This window comes from Manis javanica, chromosome 9, assembly GCF_040802235.1.
Source record: "Manis javanica isolate MJ-LG chromosome 9, MJ_LKY, whole genome shotgun sequence".
In the NCBI taxonomy this organism is placed as follows: Eukaryota; Metazoa; Chordata; class Mammalia; order Pholidota; family Manidae; genus Manis; species Manis javanica.
This window is the reverse complement of record NC_133164.1, coordinates 13,820,372-13,842,829: the sequence shown is the minus strand read 5'-3', so window position 1 is coordinate 13,842,829 and position 22,458 is coordinate 13,820,372. Positions and strand designations below refer to the sequence as shown.

Sequence of the window (22,458 nt, the reverse complement as noted above, 5' to 3'; positions counted from 1 at the left end):
ATTTTGGAGGAACAGCCCCAGCCAGGCCAAGCCCACAGCAACAGCGGAGATAAACCCCAAAGCAACTGGGCAGGAAGCAGAAGCCCTGTCTGCGCACAGCTGCCCAGCACAAGCCACTAGAGATTGCTATTCTCCCAGGAAAAGGCCACAAACCAACAAGAAGGGAAGCTCTTCCAGCGGTCACTTGTACCAGCTCTGCAAACTATCTCTATCACCATGAAAAGGCAAAACTACAGGCAGACAAAGATCACAGAGACAACACCTGAGAGGGAGACAGACCTAACCAGTCCTCCTGAAAAAGAATTCAAAATAAAAATCATGAACATGCTGACAGAGATGCAGAGAAAAATGCAAGAGCAATGGGATGAGATGCAGAGAAAAATGCAAGAGCAGTGGGATGAGATGCAGAGAAAAATGCAAGAGCAGTGGGATGAAGTCCGGAAGGAGATCACAGATGTCAGGAAGGAGATCACAGAAGTGAAACAATCCCTGGAAGGATTTATAAGCAGAATGGATAAGATGCAAGAGGCCATTGAAGGAATAGAAGCCAGAGAACAGGAACGTATAGAAGCTGACATAGAGAGAGATAAAAGGATCTCCAGGAATGAAACAACACTAAGAGAAATATGTGACCAATACAAAAGGAATAATATTCGTATTATAGGGATACCAGAAGAGGAAGAAAGAGGAAAAGGGATAGAAAGTCTCTTTGAAGAAATAATTGCTGAAAACTTCCCCAAACTGGGGGAGGAAATAATCGAACAGACCATGGAATTACACAGAACCCCCAACAGAAAGGATCCAAGGAGGACAACACCAAGACACATGATAATTAAAATGGCAAGGATCAAGGACAAGGAAAGAGTTTTAAAGGCAGCTAGAGAGAAAAAGGTCACCTATAAAGGAAAACCCATCAGGCTAACAACAGACTTCTCGACAGAAACCCTACAGGCGAGAAGAGAATGGCATGATATACTTAATGCAATGAAACAGAAGGGCCTTGAACCAAGGATACTGTATCCAGCACGACTATCATTTAAATATGATGGCGGGATTAAACAATTCCCAGACAAGCAAAAGCTGAGGGAATTTGCTTCCCACAAACCACCTCTACAGGGCTCTAGAGGGGAGCACCCCTAAAAAGAGCACAGAACAAAACACACAACATATGAAGAAGGGAGGAGGAGGAATAAGAAGGGAGAGAAGAAAAGAATCTCCAGACAGTGTATATAACAGCTCAATAAGCGAGCTAAGTTAGGCAGTAAGATACTAAAGAAGCTAACCTTGAACCTTTGGTAACCACGAATCTAAAGCCTGCAATGGCAATAAGTACATATCTCTCAATAGTCACCCTAAATGTAAATGGACTTAATGCACCAATCAAAAGACATAGAGTAATAGAATGGATAAAAAAGCAAGACCCATCTATATGCTGCTTACAAGAAACTCACCTTAAACCCAAAGATAAGCATAGACTAAAAGTCAAGGGATGGAAAAATATATTTCAGGCAAACAACAGTGAGAAGAAAGCAGGGGTTGCAGTACTAATATCAGACAAAATAAACTTCAAAACAAAGAAAGTAACAAGAGATAAAGAAGGATACTACATAATGATAAAGGGCTCAGTCCAACAAGAGGATATAACCATTCTAAATATATATGCACCCAATACAGGAGCACCAGCATATGTGAAGCAAATACTAACAGAACTAAAGAGGGAAATAGACTGCAATGCATTCATTGTAGGAGACTTCAACACACCACTCACCCCAAAGGATAGATCCACCGGGCAGAAAATAAGTAAAGACACACAGGCACTGAACAACACACTAGAACAGATGGACCTAATAGACATCTTTAGAACTCTACATCCAAAAGCAACAGGATATACATTCTTCTCAAGTGCACATGGAACATTCTCCAGAATAGACCACATACTAGCTCACAAAAAGAGCCTCAGTAAATTCCAAAATATTGAAATTCTACCAACCAATTTTTCAGACCACAAAGGTATCAAAGTAGAAATAAATTCTACAAAGAAAACAAAAAGGCTCACAAACACATGGAGGCTTAACAACATGCTACTAAATAATCAATGGATCAATGAACAAATCAAAATAGAGATCAAGGAATATATAGAAACAAATGACAACAACAACACTAAGCCCCAACTTCTGTGGGATGCAGCGAAAGCAGTCTTAAGAGGAAAGTATATAGCAATCCAGGCACACTTGAAGAAGGAAGAACAATCCCAAATGAATAGTCTAACATCACAATTATTAAAACTGGAAAAAGAAGAACAAATGAGGCCTAAAGTCAGCAGAAGGAGGGACATAATAAAGATCAGAGAAGAAATAAACAAAATTGAGAAGAATAAAACAATAGCAAAAATCAACGAAACCAAGAGCAGGTTCTTTGAGAAAAGAAACAAAATAGATAAGCCTCTAGCCCAACTTATTAAGAGAAAAAGAGAGTCAACACACATAAACAGAATCAGAAATAAGAATGGAAAAATCACGACAGACTCCACAGAAATACAAAGAATTATTAAAGATTACTATGAAAACCTATATGCCAACAAGCTGGAAAACCTAGAAGAAATGGACAACTTCCTAGAAAAATACAACCTCCCAAGACTGACCAAGGAAGAAACACAAAAGTTAAACAAACCAATTACAAGCAAAGAAATTGAAACAGTAATCAAAAAACTACCCAAGAACAAAACCCCGGGGCCAGACGGATTTACCTCAGAATTTTATCAGACACACAGAGAAGACATAATACCCATTCTTCTTAAAGTGTTCCACAAAATAGAAGAAGAGGGAATACTCCCAAACTCATTCTATGAGGCCAACATCACCCTAATACCAAAACCAGGCAAAGACCCCACCAAAAAAGAAAATTACAGACCAATATCCCTGACGAATGTAGATGCAAAAATACTCAATAAAATATTAGCAAACAGAATTCAACAGTATATCAAAAGGATCATACACCATGACCAAGTGGGGTTCATCCCAGGGATGCAAGGATGGTACAACATTCAAAAATCCATCAACATCATCCACCACATCAACAAAAAGAAAGACAAAAACCACATGATCATCTCCATAGATGCTGAAAAAGCATTTGACAAAATTCAACATCCATTCATGATAAAAACTCTCAGCAAAATGGGAATAGAGGGCAAGTACCTCAACATAATAAAGGCCATATATGATAAACCCACAGCCAGCATTATACTGAACAGCGAGAAGCTGAAAGCATTTCCTCTGAGATCGGGAACCAGACAGGGCTGCCCACTCTCCCCACTGTTATTTAACATAGTACTGGAGGTCCTAGCCACGGCAATCAGACAAAACAAAGAAATACAAGGAATCCAGATTGGTAAAGAAGAAGTTAAACTGTCACTATTTGCAGATGATATGATACTGTTCATAAAAAACCCTAAAGACTCCACTCCAAAACTACTAGAACTGATATCGGAATACAGCAAAGTTGCAGGATACAAAATTAACACACAGAAATCTGTAGCTTTCCTATACACTAACAACGAATCAATAGAAAGAGAAATCAGGAAAACAATTCCATTCACCATTGCATCAAAAAGAATAAAATACCTAGGAATAAACCTAACCAAAGAAGTGAAAGACTTATACTCTGAAAACTACAAGTCACTCTTAAGAGAAATTAAAGGGGACACTAATAAATGGAAACTCATCCCATGCTCATGGCTAGGAAGAATTAATATCGTCAAAATGGCCATCCTGCCCAAAGCAATATACAGATTTGATGCAATCCCTCTCAAATTACCAGCAACATTCTTCAATGAATTGGAACAAATAATTCAAAAATTCATATGGAAACACCAAAGACCCCGAATAGCCAAAGCAATCCTGAAAAAGAAGAATAAAGTAGGGGGGATCTCACTCCCCAACTTCAAGCTCTACTACAAAGCCATAGTAATCAAGACAATTTGGTACTGGCACAAGAACAGAGCCACAGACCAGTGGAACAGATTAGAGACTCCAGAAATTAACCCAAACATATATGGTCAATTAATATTTGATAAAGGAGCCATGGACATACAATGGCAAAATGACAGTCTCTTCAACAGATGGTGCTGGCAAAACTGGACAGCTACATGTAGGAGAATGAAACTGGACCATTGTCTAACCCCATATACAAAGGTAAACTCAAAATAGATCAAAGACCTGAATGTAAGGCATGAAACCATTAAACTCTTGGAAAAAAACATAGGCAAAAACCTCTTAGACATAAACATGAGTGATCTCTTCTTGAATATATCTCCCCGGGCAAGGAAAACAACAGCAAAAATGAGCAACTGGGACTACATTAAGCTGAAAAGCTTCTGTACAGCGAAAGACACCATCAATAAAACAAAAAGGAACCCTACAGTATGGGAGAATATATTTGAAAATGACAGATCCGATAAAGGCTTGACGTCCAGAATATATAAAGAGCTCACACGCCTCAACAAACAAAAAACAAATAACCCAATTAAAAAATGGGCAGAGGAACTGAACAGACAGTTCTCCAAAAAAGAAATACAGATGGCCAAGAGACACATGAAAAGATGCTCCACATCGCTAATTATCAGAGAAATGCAAATTAAAACTACAATGAGGTATCACCTCACACCAGTAAGGATAGCTGCCATCCAAAAGACAAACAACAACAAATGTTGGCGAGGCTGTGGAGAAAGGGGAACTCTCCTACACTGCTGGTGGGAATGTAAATTAGTTCAACCATTGTGGAAAGCAGTATGGAGGTGCATCAAAATGCTCAAAACAGACCTACCATTTGACCCAGGAATTCCACTCCTAGGAATTTACCCTAAGAACGCAGCAATCAAGTTTGAGAAAGACAGATGCACTCCTATGTTTATCGCAGCACTATTTACAATAGCCAAGAATTGGAAGCAACCTAAATGTCCATCGGTAGATGAATGGATAAAGAAGATGTGGTACATATACACAATGGAATACTACTCAGCCATAAGAAGTGGAAAAATCCAACCATTTGCAGCAACATGGATGGAGCTGGAGAGTATTATGCTCAGTGAAATAAGCCAAGCGGAGAAAGAGAAATACCAAATGATTTCACTCATCTGAGGAGTATAGGAACAAAGGAAAAACTGAAGGAACAAAACAGCAGTGGAATTACAGAACCCAAAAATGGACTAACAGGTACCAAAGGGAAAGGAACTGGGGAGGATGGGTGGGCAGGGAGGGATAAGGGGGGGAAGAATAAGGGGGGTATTAAGATTAGCATGCATGGGGGGGAGGGAGAAAGGGGAGGGTGGGCTGCACAACACAGAGAGGACAAGTAGTGACTCTACAACATTTTGCTAAGCTGGTGGACAGTAACCGTAATGTGGTTGTTAGGGGGGACCTGATATAGGGGAGAGCATAGTAAACATAGTATTCTTCATGTAAGTGTAGATTAAAAATTTAAAAAAAAAAAAAAAAGAAAGAAAGAAAGAAAAGGGGGATTACTCCTTAACAGGATAAAACTATTGGTAAATCAAAGATCAACGCATGTTTTAAATATCCTTAATGTTGATCACTTAAAGGGTGTCAGATGATCAGCTATGGAGGTACTCTTTTCTGATAATATTCCTTTCTCTTAATTAAAAAAAAAAAAAAAAAGCAGTTACTCTATGCTGACCTCCATTGAGTTCTGCACAGTGGTATAGAGGGCATGTCAAAGTGTGGGCAAAGGGTCTGTTTGTTTCTATGCAGAAGATCAAGGCCTAGCTTGGATACCCAGAAAATGAACTAAGATACGATATGAGGAGGAGCTTCCGGCATCAGCACTCTCTGGAGGACTTGTGCCGGGGGATGATCATCAAAAAGCCTCCACAGGGATCCGGACGATGCTGCAGTTGTGGCTGCATCCAGCCCACCGTCTCCTGGACTTGCCATAGGAATGAGGAGGGAGATGTCTAGGCTGGCATGTGCATACAGTGAGACAACGAATTTGACCGGATCTGTGCTGTTGGAACTCAACCAGGAGTTGGGAGGGGTGCAAGTTGTAGCACTCCAAAATCTCATGACTATAGACTATCTATGGTTAAAAGAACATATGGGATGTGAACAGATCCCAGAAATGGGCTGCTTTAATTTGTCTGATGGTTCAAGTACAGTTGGACAATATCCATCATATCATAGATAAATTTTCACAAATGTCTAGGGTGCCTAAATGGTTTTCTTGGCTTCACTGGAGATGGATGGTAATTATAGATTTGCTGTGTTCATGTCACCATATTCCCTTTATGTTAATATGTGTGTGCAAATTAGTTAGTAGCTTAAAACCTATACATACTTAAGGTACTATACAAGAAGATATGTCAAAGAAATAATCAATCCTCCCATGTTTCCTTCATATGCTACATCTATAGCTTTTCTTCTTCCTTCCTAATTACAACCCTTAAATAGAATTCGTGCCTCATATCGAATTTACCGAGTATCATAATTCCTCCAGGTGGTAAAGATACCTCGAGACAAGTGCTGGGCATAGAAGCCACAGGGCATAAATCTGCAAAGAAGTAAAAAGCTAACCTTTGCAAACAATATGGCTTCTCTCTCACTTACCAACTTTACATTTCCCTGTATGGCCCCGGAAGATGACTGGTTAGCCAGAGACGGGTAAGATTCCTCAAGGGAGGAACAACCTAAGACAGGCACAGTCGCAGGGGGGCCATCAGGTGAGAATTTGGGGATCAACAGAGGTAAGGCTCAGAACCTCACCGCCCCTGCTTTGAGAGAAATATTCTGCATCCGTGGATGTCTTGCTGCCCTTGTCTATCCTGGATTAATACTTAGTCCATAGGCACACACCTGATCATCTGATCATCTACATTTGCCCTCTTACAGCACTAAACTATGTTTTCTACCTTTATCTTGCATCTACCTACCACTTCAGCATTTTATTAAAAATAAAAATAATAATAATAATAGGAGAAATGTGGGATCAACATATAAATCAAGTACAAAAATCAAACGAATATTCATATTTGACCTGATTGTTTATAGGTCATAATGCATGATCAAAACCGAAAGTTTCTGTGATGAATGCCCTTGTACTGTTCACCATGTAAGAATTTATTCACTACGTAAGAATTCGTTCACCATGTAAGAACTTGTTATGCTTCAGAAGACTGGAGACTGACAAGAATTAGGCTTGAGATGGATTAATGATTGTACATTGAGCACTGTCCCCCCTATACTGAATTTTATTGTTGTTAACAACCATTTGATCAATAAATATGAGAGATGCCCTCTCAAAAAAAAAAAAATCAAACAAATATTCAAAAAAAAAAAAAAAAAAAAAACGTAAGCCCATCTCTGATGAAATCAGGAGTCATCTGAAATCTCAAATGGCAAAATGTCCAGAAGTGCTGCCATGTGCAACTGGACTGAATGGAGCAGTGGCAAGATGGGGATGCCTATGGGAGCAGATCCCAGCCATCATGGAGAGCATAGCTCCCTGACTAACTGAATTCTAAGGCATGTCAAGGAGGAGTCACATAGAACCACCATCTTTGCCTGAAGCATGTACATTGGTGAGGTCCTAGGCAAAGAGAGGGTCTGAAATGCCAAGTAGTATTACAACTGTACATCTCTGCAGACTAGAGAGGAGTACAGGCTAAATGGACATGTAGTCTAAATTTTTCTTTCTTGCTTGCTTACACATACACGCACGCATGCACGCACTTTCTGCAAGTCCAAAAGAGGCTTCAATGTTAAGTAGAGAGACTTCCCTTTAGTCTGAGATGATGCCCTTGCCACAACTATCCTGTAAACTCAAATCAAACGTGAGTGGTAGGAATAACAATAATAATAAAAAGAAGTTGTAAGATCTGTAAAGTATACAAACAAAAAGCGAGGAAAAGGATCAAGATGAACAAATGACAGATGAATAGACATGCACAGAACAGGTGAAAGCTATGAAAAAATATAATGCCATACATTCAAAGAAAATAATAAAACAATCAACCTGTGGACAACAGAGATCCAAGAGTTTAGGAAAACATGGCACAGTGAGAGATGGTGATGAAACATGAGTTGACGGGGGCCAACACAGAAGTGGTAGAGAAGAAGGAAAACATCAAAGAAATGACAGTTCCACTGAAAGCATCATAAAGTAGATTAGCTACTGCTGAGAAAACAGGATGAGACATGGAGGACAGGATGGAGGAAGCAAGCACAATAGTTGGGGTATTAATAAAGAATTTTAAAAGATCAAGGAGAAAAGAGCTTTATAAAATAGACAAAGGACAGAAAACATATACATCATAGATATTTGTAAAGAGGAGACTCCAATCATATAAAAAAATATTCAAAGATATTAATTCAAGTAAAATTCCACAAATAAAAGACTTCAATCTAGAGACATGACATCCTAGGAAAAACTAATGACCTTCAAAATAGACAAAGAATCTTTTGGGCACCAAGGGAAGAAGATCAAGTTATTTCTAATTTGGCTTTAGGACTCTCTATGTGAATCAACAATGCTAGAAGACCTTAGAGCAAAGATTGAAACATCAAATGAAAGAAAATAAACCCATGAAATTTATTTAGAGATGCATTAGACAAATATTTTGTATATATGGTAACTCATGGATTCTAATTCTAATGCATCCTCCTTTAAGATGGCATAGAGCATTGTTTTTCAATCTTTCATTTTCACTGCTACCCACAATAGTAAATATGCTTCGTGTTGCATTGAAACAGTACAGATTCACTCTCTCTATTTATCTATACTGAAAGGAGTTAGATGAAATATTTACTGTTCTAGTCCATTTTTTTCTGTTTCACTCCTTAAAACATACTGGTCTTAACTGACTAAATGGATTTCACCACCCCACTAATGATCACAAGCCAAAGTTTGAAAAATATTATACTAGAGGACAAAATGTAGCCAATTAAGAAATGGAGGAAGTACCATTTAAAAGCAAGTAAAAATATATATATATATATTTAACTATTTTTAAAAATTTGAACGTAAACAGAAGAAAGACTAAACAACTAAAGTTCAGTGGCAATATGGAGAGAAGATATGTTGTCACTGTTTACAATGGTGATATTGATAATGATACTACAGTATTTCTAGAAGAAATGAAAGGAACACACATGAGACAATGAGCAAATAAACAAAAATTATAGACTACAAATAAGAAGGTTAAAAAAAAACCTAAAAACTGCATGACAAAACAGAGGTGACATATCTATAATTCCAATAAATGTAAATGGACAAAACTAATTCATTAAGAAAGAAAGGCTAAGATTAAACTTTAGAACTAAACCTAACTACTTGCCAGATATAGGAGACATATCTATGTCTGATACTAAAAGACCATAAAGACATATGAGGCAAAAGAAAAAGTCAAAGCACGGGACTAAATTTTGGTTCAAAACTAAATTTTTTGATTCCTGATTCAGGGCCAAAAGCATTAAATGAATCAAATCAAATGGTAGGAAATATATAATTCATAGCAAAAACCTAATCATGAGTATCTGTGAACTGAAAAATCATAACATCAAAATTAACGAAACAAAAATGACAGAAAATACAAAATGAAACTTGTTACAATATGACACTAATTCACCTAAGTCTAAGCCACCCATCAAATGGAACAAAATAAGTAAGGATAGAGAAGACCTAAATAATGTAATTAATAAAGTAGATCTAATTAAACATTATTAAACTTTATACCTTAAACAGACAATAGTCCTTAACTTTTTAAATGCCCAAAGATCATTTCCAAAAATTGCCTATAACACTAGAAGAGAAAAAGGTATTAGTAGATAATGTTTCTGAATGGAAACAATACAGACATTTATTGAACTCTAGGCTGTAAAAGTCAATACTGATGAGTAAAATAGAAGCAAAACCTTATCACCAGGAAGTTTTAAATACCTCCTTCTCAAATTCTTGGGCCAAAGAGGGAATCTATGTATAACAACACAGAGTGAGGCGCTGCACATCAGAACCTAAACGATACAGCTGGAACAGTGCTCAAAGTTCACAGCCTTACAGTATTTTTATGAACAAACAACAAAGAACGAAAATGATTGCATTCAGGATGTAAGGAGCCACAACAAAATAAACCAAAGAAGGAAGGAATTAGTAAGTATAAAGGCAGAAAGTGTTGACTATGAAACAAAATACAAGCACAAGTAAGCCAATCTTTCTTTGGGGGAAAAAAAATCCAAACTAGCAGTTAACTCAATTAGGAGGTAAAAACAGGGAGCAGGGAGTGAAGAAAGCACAAATGCTACATAGCTATTACAAAGAATGAGATGACTATACGCACTGATAGAATATGGGACATACCACTGAACGAAAAGAGGAACAGCTCTTATGTGTGCTTAAAAAGCAGAAAGGCTATATTCACACATGTTCTTGTTGACGCAAAGACTGTTGACAAAAACAGAACAGTTGAAAAAAGTGCCGGGGCTAATTCACCTCCATCCTGCAGGAGGAGGTGGGTCAGGACAGGAGTGGAGCACTGAGTTCCTTTTTATTTGTAAGTCTTTAAAAAACTATTTCTTCTCCAAAGTGCTTAAGCATACATGATCTCACCTGATCCCTGTGACAGCAGTGTAAGAAGCCAGCGGTGCTGGTGGAGACCGGGAGGTTGGAGACCTTGGGTGACAGTTAAGGCCACGTGGCTGCTAAGCGCCTCTTCCACCTCTTCAAACTTGACCAGGCTGCTAGAATCTAGGATATTTGCATTTAGCAACTTTTGGGTTGTATGTGGTGATTTCAAGAATAGATAAAAAGGCTCCCCTATAACACATTGGGAACTAAGCAACTTCAGGAAAACTTGACTGGGTCTGCTTCCTCACAGAAGGGAATGAATGACAGGTGTTCATCCTTTGTGATGGGCTAAACTGTGTCCCATTAAATCAGTATGTTGGAATTCTAGTCCCCCAGTACCTCAGAGCATTTGGAGATAGGGTCAGTTAAGTTAAAATGAAGAGGAAAAAAAATTAGCAAGAATGTTTGATATCTTGAACTAGGTGACAGAAAAAAAGTTAAAGGGAAGTCACATGATAAGGTCCTGGTCTAACACAACTGGGGTCCTTATAAGAGGAGGAGATTAGGACACAAACAGAAGACGGAAAGACCACGTTAAGTCACTGAGAAGATGGCAATCTGCAAGCCAAGGAGAGAGGCCTCATGGAAAACCAACACTGCCGACAGCTTGATTTCAGAATTCCAGCCTCCAGAACAATGGGAAAACACATTTCTGTTGTCTAGGCCACCTCTTCTGTGTCGCTTTGTTATGGCAGCCCCAGCAAACTAATGCACCCTTCAGCTTTATGTATCTAGAAAGCATTTTTTCTATTTCATGGATCATCTACAAGGATCAATCAGAGAGTGATGCAGCTTGCCTGCGCCAACATTTTCAGAAAAGCAACTGGCCAAAAAAACGTGACTTGGAAGTACCTCTTCTCAGACACTGAGTTTTCTTTTCAAACGATTGAATTCCAAACTGTTAAGAGTGAAAAGCTCGTTGACTTATGCTAATCCTCCTGGTGTTACAGTTTTGAACGAAGCATTGATATTTGATGCTTGCACATTTAAAAAGCTGACAGTATGACAGTTTATTCTCCTAAGAGGACTAAGCATATGCAGAAATAATGTCAAGATATTTGACTAGGACGAGACTCAGGATCCATATTTTCTTATGTCTTCACTCCGAGGTGACCTGAGCCATGGCAGGACTGAAATCCAGCAGTGATGTTCTGCCCCTGTGTGAACCTGGGTGACCCACCTCACTTTGGATGCTTCATGAAGGGAACAGCAGCCTTTTCACATTCAGCCTGGAACACAGAACCTGGGGTGGCACTCAGCCTCTCCCAGCAAGTTACCTTCTGCTCTCCACTGACTAGCTGTGACCTGAGGTGGGTCACTGACCCCATCTCTTCATACATGCAGTAGGATAAAAAAGAGCTGCTGTGAGGATTAAGTAAAATCATACATGTGAGGACTGCACCAAATAAATTATAAAGAGCTACACAAATAACTCACCAGTAACATTGTTAAATTAGGTGCATGATTAGTGGACCAGGGATGCTAAGACTTCTAATTCTATGACCTATGTGCTTTTCTGTATGTATGTTACACCTGAATTAAAATGTTTACTGAAAGAACAGATTTCTAATTCTGTCTGCCACAAACTAGCTCTAACACTAGTTATCTATGTGGGGTCACCTTTCTGCTAAGTGGTCTTAGTTTTCCCATCTGTAAGATGAGGGTGTTGAACTATATTATTTTATGTTATCTGGACTCATCTAAAATTCTATGATTTATTTCTCATTACTCAGTGCCTTGATAATACATAATGATAACACAGTTTTTAAATGGAGGCTTTGACACGTAGGTGGAGACACATCTGTTTGATGTGAAATGCCTGAGGTCAAAGCACAAAAGGGTTTGCGAGATGCCTGGGTATTTTGTGACTAGATCATACAGGGGATCCCCAGTGACTGATGGGGCTCTGGCGGGAGATCTGACAGGGATATGCTCTAGTAGATAAAAGTATTCTGAATTTCAGGCAAGCAGACAACGGAGCGCTCCGACTACAGCTTCTCCACAATCACCTACAATGTGGGTACTTAAGAAAGTTCAGAACAAGACTTTATTGTCCCTTAATCTAGGTTTGAACTCTGACTCTGACAATGGCTCAGCTAGCTACGCGACCCTGGGCAATTTCCTTCCCCACCGGAAGTCTCGGCCTCTTAAACCAGTACAAGGATGGGGGAATCTGTATCACAGCAGAGCACATGGCACACACACGTGACAGGCATCCAAACCGCCACTGCCACCTCATCACGAATGCTCAACATAAGCCGAGTATGTGCTCTTCTCAATTCTTGAGTTTATGCTGTTGATGGCCAGGGAGCAAGCCTGACACCTAGAATGTTCACCCCCGTGGGACACGGTGCACGCCCATACACATTTACAGAACTGCCTTGAAGAGGGAAGCAGGATTCAGAGAATTGCCCTATGAACAATGGCAGGTACAGCTCTTTGAAGGAGGAGGGATGGGATGAAAACCATGACAGAAGGAAATCCAGGCCTTTTTGGGGGTAAATCTCTCACAGAAGTACTGTTGTTGCTAATAGATACTTAAAATATTACACAAGTAGTTTTATTTTACTTAGAGTGAAAATCTGGGGAATGCAGAAGAGTAGGAAAAGAAAAATGCACCCATAATTATAACTCCAGGAGATGAACAGTTTCAAGGGGGAGCCCCACCATGTGCTGTTGGAAGTCTCATTGCACACAAGCCACATATGTCAAGGGGCAAGAACACAACACCAGACTTCCCCTCCTTCCCTCCATCAATTCATCTCCCATCTTATCCCAGAAAGAATTCTGCATGGCTGCATGACGTGGGCTAAATCCCTTAAACCAGACCTCGGTCCACACCTGTAGAATAAGACACTATATCACTGCTACTGGAACATTATCATATAATGTGAATGTTACTCACTGAGCACCTTTCTCACACCATATACAGTGCTTAGTATACACACAAACATCATCTCTGTGAAAATGCTTTGTAAACCTTCAAGCACCACTCACAGACCATTGCATTATAAAGTTTTGATTTGTCTTGATGACAATTTCATCTTCTAGAAGGCAGAGGAAGCATTAAGAGGGGATGAGACCTAATTCTAAACAACAAAGAATCAGGGAGAAACCTGGGGAGAAAGCGACAGTATCATGTAGTTTTCATTACAGATTATAAAACAGAAAAGCCATCCACACATTTTCCTGGTAGAACTTTCCAGATCCAATGGACAATATTTCACATTCTTTTTCTCAAACTCAACCTTTCCTGGATGTGCCTTGACAGCACCTGCTTCTCCAATACACTGAGCACCAATGAGAATGAAACATCATGGGTCCACAAAATATGAGTATTCTGTGCTATATGAGAATCTGAACCCAGAGCCCAAAGTGTGCCAAGTCCAACCATAAATCTCCCTCCTCTGATGCACACATGCTAGCACACAGGACTGTGCACACCTCCTGCACTCAGCCCACCACCTACCGATTCTCAGCCAACCTGACTTCAACGCGGGACGTGTAGTTAAGACCCAGTCATGAAGCTCTGCGTCTGAAGGCTTATAATTGAAAAGAGCACAGAACATTTGTTACCGTGCTCCCCACCCCGCACAAGACTGCAGCGAGGGAACCGTTGAGGCCAACTTTAATTATACCTCCTTGGGGTGCACTCACCTGCTTTGCTGTTTCCAGGAGAGCAGCAGCTTCTGCCTTGCCCAGTTGCTGTACCATCTTGTAAAATTGGCTCTCTTCATTTTGCAGCAAAATATATGGCTCATCATATTCTTTCAGCCTTCCTGAATCCAAAACCTGTTGATCAGCAGAAAGCAACAACATATTATAACTCAGACAGTATTTCGGAAAGGGGAAGGAGAACAGAGAATCTCTTTGGGTGGTTTGCCTGGCTGGTGTTTAAATGGTTTGATTACCCTGTTTTACCAGGTAGACAAAGGCCTAACCTGACCTTTCATTATTATAATGTCACAGGAAGGGAAGAAAATGAAAGTTTTAGACGAAGATCATGGGCACGCAGCAATCCTGTGGCATTTTTGTATTCTGCCAAGGGCATTCTGGGTTATCATTGGTGCCATCGCCTCTCAGACTCTGAGCTTCAAGGGCTGTTTATACAGACATTCAGAGTTGGGAAATTCCTTAATTTAAGAAAATCAAGCAATTTTTCTAAAAGAAGGGGGATGATTACAAACCAGGAGGCAGTGACCTCACAGCAAACTGACTGCCAAGCTGTCTGACAGAATCTGAGCACTGCTCGGAGAAGAGGTAAATGCCTCTGGAATTTCTCTAGGGTCCTGGTGGATGTCTGCTGGTAAGAGGGACAATCCCTTGCTGGCGAGATTGAGGTGCATCCTGAGGCTGGCTTTGGTTGTAGTTTATTATTCTGAGAGTGAAAGGCTGGCTGGAGGGGCTGCTACCTAAGCAGCTTTAGCGTAATTGCTCTGCACAGAAGGACTCTCTAGAAGTCCATTTTTCTCTTTGGATAAGACTACGGATGGAATTAAGAAAGTGAGCTCCAGATTCCAGCGATCGTGGCCCCCACAGCGTACCGAGGGGCAGCCCCATCTGGGACCCACGACATGCGGATCGGTTTCCGAGCTTATCTTCCCTTGCTTTGCTTCCTCTCCTTCTTGGGCTGCCTACCTTTTAGTCCTTTTATTGCTCATTAATATGTCCACTAATTGGAAATTGAAGGGAGAGGAAAGGACTCTTAACTCTGCATTTCTACCCATCAGTGGCTTTGGTTAATGGTTTCCGAGGGAAGAGAGTCTGAAACAATTGGCCCAAATGATGTACCTAGGAAAACGGTTCTGATGTTAAGTGGTACTTAGTTCTTTATTTAGGCCATATTTAGAGTAAATATATCTTAAGAGAATAGCTGAAACTCTAAGCAGGACACAGGCTGTTTTTTCCACATCTCGGTAGCTCAGTTAATTTCATCCCATGGTATTTAATCGGAAACATTTATTAAGTCTCATAAAGGGCATTTTCCTCTGAATCTTTTGTTTACTACGGTGAATCACTGCTAAGGGCAGCTTTCTCAAAAGAGTTCAAGAATAATTGAATCTGTCACATCCACATAGTATTTAAAATGTCCTATAATTTAGCATGCCAATTTAAAGGCCCTGAATGGGTAATTTTACTTGAGCTTAGCATTATAGAGTATAACCACTCTTCCTGACATCAAAGAAGGAAAAATCCAATCTTAAAATACAGGTCTCTCTCATGCTAAAGACTAAGTAAATAAGTAAATCAAATTACTTCATACAGGGAAGAATTTCGTGTTCTACAAAAGCAACAGCTTTTTAAAAACCATCCCCTCAGAGTTGGTGGACCTGACTTTACATAATTTTTTTTTTTGAGAGGGCATCTCTCATATTTATTGATCAAATGGTTGTTAATAGTTAACAACAATAAAATTCTGTACAGGGGACTCAATGCACAATCATTAATCCACCCCAAGTCTAATTCTCAGTCTCGGATCTTCTGAAGCACAACGAACAAGTTCTTACATGGTGAACAAATTCTTACATAGTGAATAAGTTCTTACATGGTGAACAGTACAAGGGCAGTCGTCACAGAAACTTTCGGTTTTGATCACGCATCATGAACTATAAACAATCAGGTCAAATATGAATATTTGCTTGATTTTTATACTTGATTTATATGTGAATCCCACATTTATCCCTTATTATTATTATTATTATTTTTAATAAAATGCTGAAGTGGTAGGTAGATGCAAGATAAAGGTAGAAAACATAGTTTAGTGCTGTAAGAGGGCAAATGTAGATGATCAGATGATCAGGTGTGTGCCTGTAGACTATGTGCTAATCCAAGCTAGACAAGGGCAACAAAACATCCACAGATGCAGAAGATTTCTCTCAAAACAGGGGGGGTGAGGTTCTAAGCCTCACCTCTTTTGATCCCCAATTTCTCACCTGATGGCCCCCCGTGACTGTGCCTGTCTTAGGTTGTTCCTCTCTTGAGGAATCTTACCCGTCTCTGGCTAACCAGTCATCTTCCGGGGCCATACAGGGAAATGTAATGACTTTACATAATTTTTAATGAAGGAAAGTATTACTAGATATAATAGGATTACCAATGCAAGGGACAGAACAATTTGAGCCTTCTAAGTGTTAGCAACTTAATGGCTGCACATTATATTTCATAAGGGGAGTTTTCCATTGGGGTGGGGATGATAGAACTGGGAAAATTTGTTATAATGCTTGATAATTTATTAGAACTTCCATTTTAAATTCTGTAAGATAGCACTTTAAAAGTGTGAAGAATACACCTCTTTAATTCTCTTTTAATGTGCACCAGCACAAAATGCGGCATCTTAAAACATGCTGCATTATTACAGCCCCAAATGGACGAATTCACAAGATTTGAGAAAGGGGATGCCCTGGCACCTAAATGGAATATGACACAAACATGGCCACCTTAACAGCAAGAAGATCATCCCATAACTAAAATGGTAGTTTTTTGAACTTGAAAAGGAAAAATAAAAGTACCTGTGGGTGGAGCATTATTGTGTCACATGCTTTACAGTCATCACTGCTCATTATCAAGACAAAGTAGACAACCAAGGTACAAAATTTTCTTTCATCCACCTTTCCTCCTCCCATCCATCCATCCCTTTCAACCAGTTATCTTTCCATCTATTCTCCCATCCACCCTCCCATTCTTCCTCCCCTCGAGTACTGAGGACTTATTACCAAAGCCCTGTTCTAGGAATGGGAGATTCAAAAATGAACAGGACACATTCTGTCAAGAAGCTCAGAGCCAGAGATGAAGACTGAGGGGCGGGTAAGTGAACAACTTAGCTAAGGCTGCAGAATCCGATGGTAGAACTGGGATTTGAACCCAGGTCTGACCCAGTATTCTTTCCTCTCCAGGTGAGTTCCCAGAGAAAGAAACTACGGGACTATATATTATCAGAAGTAAAACAAAGGAGATGAGAATTTTCACACTCAATTTTCTAAGATACCTTTCCATCTGGATAATATCTTACATTAGCTTTGTATAATTTAAGAAAATACTCCTGTAAACACAAACAGTTCTGCTGTCACTGTCCACTGCAGAGCTCTTATACTGAGGCTCAAATTGTTTACTGTGTGCTTAGTATATACTCACAGAAAATCGATTTTATTAAACTTTTAGGATTAATAAAGAGCAAGTAACACATAGCCAAAACACATTTAGGAAATTTAAGTAAATGCCCATTAATTTCGGAACGTATTCAGCAAGCACATACTGCATATTTAACTGCATCCATGCTAGATACTGTGGGAGAGACAAACATACGTAGGCACGGCCCCTGCCTTGAAGGCCTGTGTGGGAAGGAGACAGAGAACTAAATCCTCCTGTGTCTGTGATGCAAGAGGAAAAGCACAAGGAGCAGCTTAGTTGCAAAAGGCAGGACTTCTGGCCAGGGTTTCTGAGGACAAGCTTCAAGCAGAGCAGAGAGCTGACGGGGCTCTAAAGAATGGACAGATTTCAACACGCAGAAATGAGGACAGCAGGACAGCAGTCATTCCAGACATGGAACAACGTGAGCCTAGGGGCCTTGAGGTGCACCTGTCAACTCCCCAAGGGCAGGGGCATGTGGTGCCCCTGTTCACAGTTGCACCCCCAGGCTCTGGCACTGTTCGTGACGAGTAACAGGCACACAGTGCATTCTGGCTGAATGTTCATACAAAGGAAACTAAATTCAGGGCATGACTAGGTGACTGGCCAGTGGTGTGGTTTGGCAAGACTACGGGGTGAGATTACAGGGAGAGCTCAGCTGGCACTGGGTGCCAGGATGCAGACAGGAAGGACCTCATACCTCAGGATAGTGCTGTGGGAGGCAGACAGGGAGACCAGGGCTGAGCCGGAGGCTTGAAGCTCATGTCAAACAATAGAAAAGAGGAAGGACAGTCACAGAGGAGGGAGAGCTGGGGCCGAGGGCAGCACTGCCCGGACTCCCACCAGCTGCTTCCGGAGCTGTGCTGGGACGCAGATGGGAAAAAGGCCAGGAATGGCATTTTCCCCACTAAGCCTTTACATTTACTGCTTTGATCAAAGAGTCTAGATCGTTTACTACAAGTAAACATAAAGCAGTTCCAGAATTTCTTTCAGTACAGAAAAACAGGTATAATTTTGAATTACTATTTTGACATCTTTTATAAGAAAAGGCTCCTGAAAACTCCTGCCATGTCCCCACTCTTCCCATAACTGAGTCAAACTATAAACTGACCCACACATGCATTCAAGTTGGTGTGATGGCAATCCCAGGGCCCACCCACCTCAAACTGAGGAAAAATACATGATACTGGATGAGTCCGTCAGTTACATAAGCTCAGTGAAGATGTGCTCATCACACCCGGGTATCTGCAGATGCCCCAGCTAGCTGTCCTAGGTATAAAAATTAAACAGACCCATCACAACATTGGGAGAAATGCCCGGAACAGCTTTCAATATGGTGACAAGCAATGAAGGGAGATTCCACTTAGCATCAGGTAGAGTGGCGATGATCTGAGTCTCAGGCTCTGCTTTTGGGCTGCCAGGTATCAAAGGGGCACTAGGACAGTTATCCAACCTTGGAAGCTGGGTCCCTCATGTGTAAGATAGGTGCTGCAATTTTCTCTGTGGATGTACTGTGGCAGGTATTATTCCAAATCCTTTCTGAGGTCTTGAAATGGTAAGTCACCCTCACGTGAGGAAGAGGGATGCCAGGACCTGGGGACCTCCACACCTGCCCTCACAAAGCTCCTGCTATTGCACATAAGCCCTCTCATAAAGTCGTTTTACTAGGCCATGCTTCCTACCACTGTATTATTTTTCCCTCTGTATTATTTTTCCCTCTGAAAGCTTGAATGATATCTCTTGGCATATTTTTGAGGGAGCATTTCTCTTCTGCTATGTTCTGTGGCTGTGCAGGTTCTTGTTAAAGTAGAGTTCCATGAAGGAGAAAAATAGAATTTAAATAAAATTCTAGGCTGTTTTTGGGCTTTCCCAGGTGGGTATGTTTCTACAGTTTCTGATTTTAATTCTCTGGGAAAAACTACTAAAAAAAGAGTTTGAGAGTTTAGGAAGAAAGGCAAAGATTATAAAGCCTTAATTGGCCTATAAACAGAAGAGATGGAATGTGAGGGTTTTGGCCCTGGTTTTCGTTCTCTGTAACTCATTCCTACACTTCTCTAACTCCTGGCGGTGAAAATGGGGAACACGGGCAACGATATTGTTAGAGCGACTGCACGTTGTCATGTTCTTCTGCTCACACTACTAGGTGGTGTGCTATTGGCTACAGGAAAACAGGTCACAAGTAACCAGCTAATGCCAAAAACTATGGGGAGAAACTGTCTTTAATGCAGAGATAGCAGTGTTAAGAGACAGAGGATTTCTAATTTGTCTGTCTTGCTCTGCTGTTCGTGGCAACTGAGCAAATGAGGAAGATTAAATTAGCTGTCATTATGGCTACATCATGTTTAATAAAGTTAAAATTGAGAGAACATCTTTGTAAAATACAATCCTAAGCCTAATCCATTAATGGCGCTTAATGAACCAAAACTGGGTAAATCCCTTTGGAGAGCCAACACATAAACAAAGCTATTAATTAGGTCACAGTTGTTTCCCAACAAGCCTTTTGTTTGATTTACTTACAGTAAACAAAACCATATCCATATGTCTTTGTGCGGAAGTATTCACCAGTGCAACAAAATGTAATTGTTACACCTTAAGCACTTGCAATTACACGACTGCATGATGGCAACACTGTTGATTATGCCCTTCATTAGCATCCGTCACTTCCCCAGCCACTCCTCGAGGCTGGCCGCCTGCCCTCTGCGGCATTAGGCTATGCAGCCAATTGACTTGTCTTTATGTCCTTAAGCCTTCTGAGTAACAGAACAATCACTTGCTTTCTGGAAAGGAGATTGGCATTTCTAAAGCAAGTAAGAAAAAAAGTGCTTCAAAAATCAAAGGTTTGAGAAAGAACATCACTTATGGTGTTTTGCTGATTTGGAAAGCCAGCTGGTAATCAGAAGCTCTGGAATTAAAAATACAAGGTTTATACCCAGAGTGGATGGAGCACACAGAGAACAATTCCTCAATAACTCTGAAGCTAGGGAATGCAGCTCTTGGATGCCCTGAGGTCTGGTCCTGCCATTCCCATCAGAGGAGTCAGCAACAGAAACCAGCTCTGACCAAGATATAAAACAGTGGCCAAGTTTGTATCTGCTGGGCCCTGTGACGTCACTGATCACCAAAACTGAAGGTCTCCCAGACTGGAGTTGGGAGTGGGAACCACAGCTCCCCAAGGAAAAGCAAGGTCCACCGTAGAAAATAAGTTCAGCCATTGCCAAGGTAACCCACCCTACAGAACCCTTGGGTTTCCCGTCTCCAAACCGACTCGCCCCTCAGTCTTCCCTGTTCACCACGATGCTCAGGCTCCACACCTAGACACCAGCAACGGCTTCTCCTCCTTCCCTCCTATCCCACACTCCAGCCATCACAGTCCACTCGGCTCCAGTTCAACCTCCAGCTCAACCTCCAGTTCAACCATCTCACCATTCTCACCATTAGCACCTTAGTCTAAGCCAAAATCCAGTTGAGAGAGAGGACACAATTGTGAGAGCCTGCAAATAATGCATTTGGACAAGTGCCTGATGATCAAAATGGTATAAACTCTAAAGACGGGAGGGAGAGCAGAGTGGGACAAAGCTAAGGAAGGAGGGAAGGGTAGGCTGTAAACGGCCTTGGGACACCACGCTAAGGTTTGGACAAGGACACTGACCGAGAGAGAGAATAATTGAAGTGCTCTAAATTGATCAGGAGACACTAGTAAGTAAAGCATTAAACAAATGACCAGATTTTGATAATGCAACAAACGGATTATGAGGATACAGACATTCGTGTTTGTGGGTCAAACGTTGATGGCTAAAATTTAGGAGTGGCCAGTTGACAAGTCTGATAAATTCTGTTCTTTCTTGCTCTTTCTGTAACCGATCATACATTCCAAGGTGACAGTGTTTCTAAGTATTAGATAATAAAAGGAAACTGCTACCGTCAATGTTGTAACACCAAAAACCAAAGATAGATCTATATGGTACATTTAGGAGCAAAGATTTTATTTGAATGGGCCCCTAGCTGAGCTGGAGATGATGCCGTCTTCTGGCTGCTGCACCCAAAGTCCACCAAGTGCTTCAAATAGGGCCTCCTCACAGAATGATTCATTTTCTGCAGAAGGACGTTTCTGGGGACAATCTGTGAAATGCTAGGCTGAGAGATGAGCACTACAAAGTGGCTGATAGAGAAGGAGGTTTGCAAATGCAAGGTTATTTTTCTGATTACCATTCAAGAACACGAAATGAACTAAGGATGTTCAATGATAGATGCCATCTCTGGAACCTAAGGGTCACTGTCTTGCAATCTTGGAATGTCACATGATCACACAAAAGTCTGTTGGCGTGGCCTGCTTCCTACTGCTTCCATCTTCTATTAGCACATTGAGCACTAGCCTCATTGTGATCCCCAGCAGCTGGGCAGTGGCCTTTCCTGGGAGGTCTGAGCACGGATTCTTAGGGCCTGTACTCTCAGTTCTCGGGTCTGGAGACCTGTCCTTGGACACAGTAGCTGCTTCCTAAAATTAGGACCCCAGTGTTTCAGTCTTTCGGTCCTTCAATTCCTATGAAACAAATTCCCCATATTAAATCCTTTCTGTTGAAAGACTGTTTTTCTGACTAGACCCTCTCTTCTCAGGTTCCCCTCTGCCAGCACATCTTGTGAACATTCCAACACAGCTGAGAAATTCTGCAACCTTACCCGACATCTCCTGGTGGTCTAAATGAA

General features: G+C 40.7%; 1 protein-coding gene across 1 annotated transcript in view; it reads right to left on the bottom strand.

The window, feature by feature from the left end:
• ABCC4 (ATP binding cassette subfamily C member 4 (PEL blood group)) overlaps positions 1–22,458 on the bottom strand; it is a 228,747-nt gene that overhangs the window by 8,465 nt on the left and 197,824 nt on the right. The window contains exon 30 of the mRNA XM_073212444.1: positions 14,287–14,421. Coding sequence (XP_073068545.1) covers positions 14,287–14,421 — 135 coding nt within the window. The remainder of the gene's footprint in view (positions 1–14,286; positions 14,422–22,458) is intronic.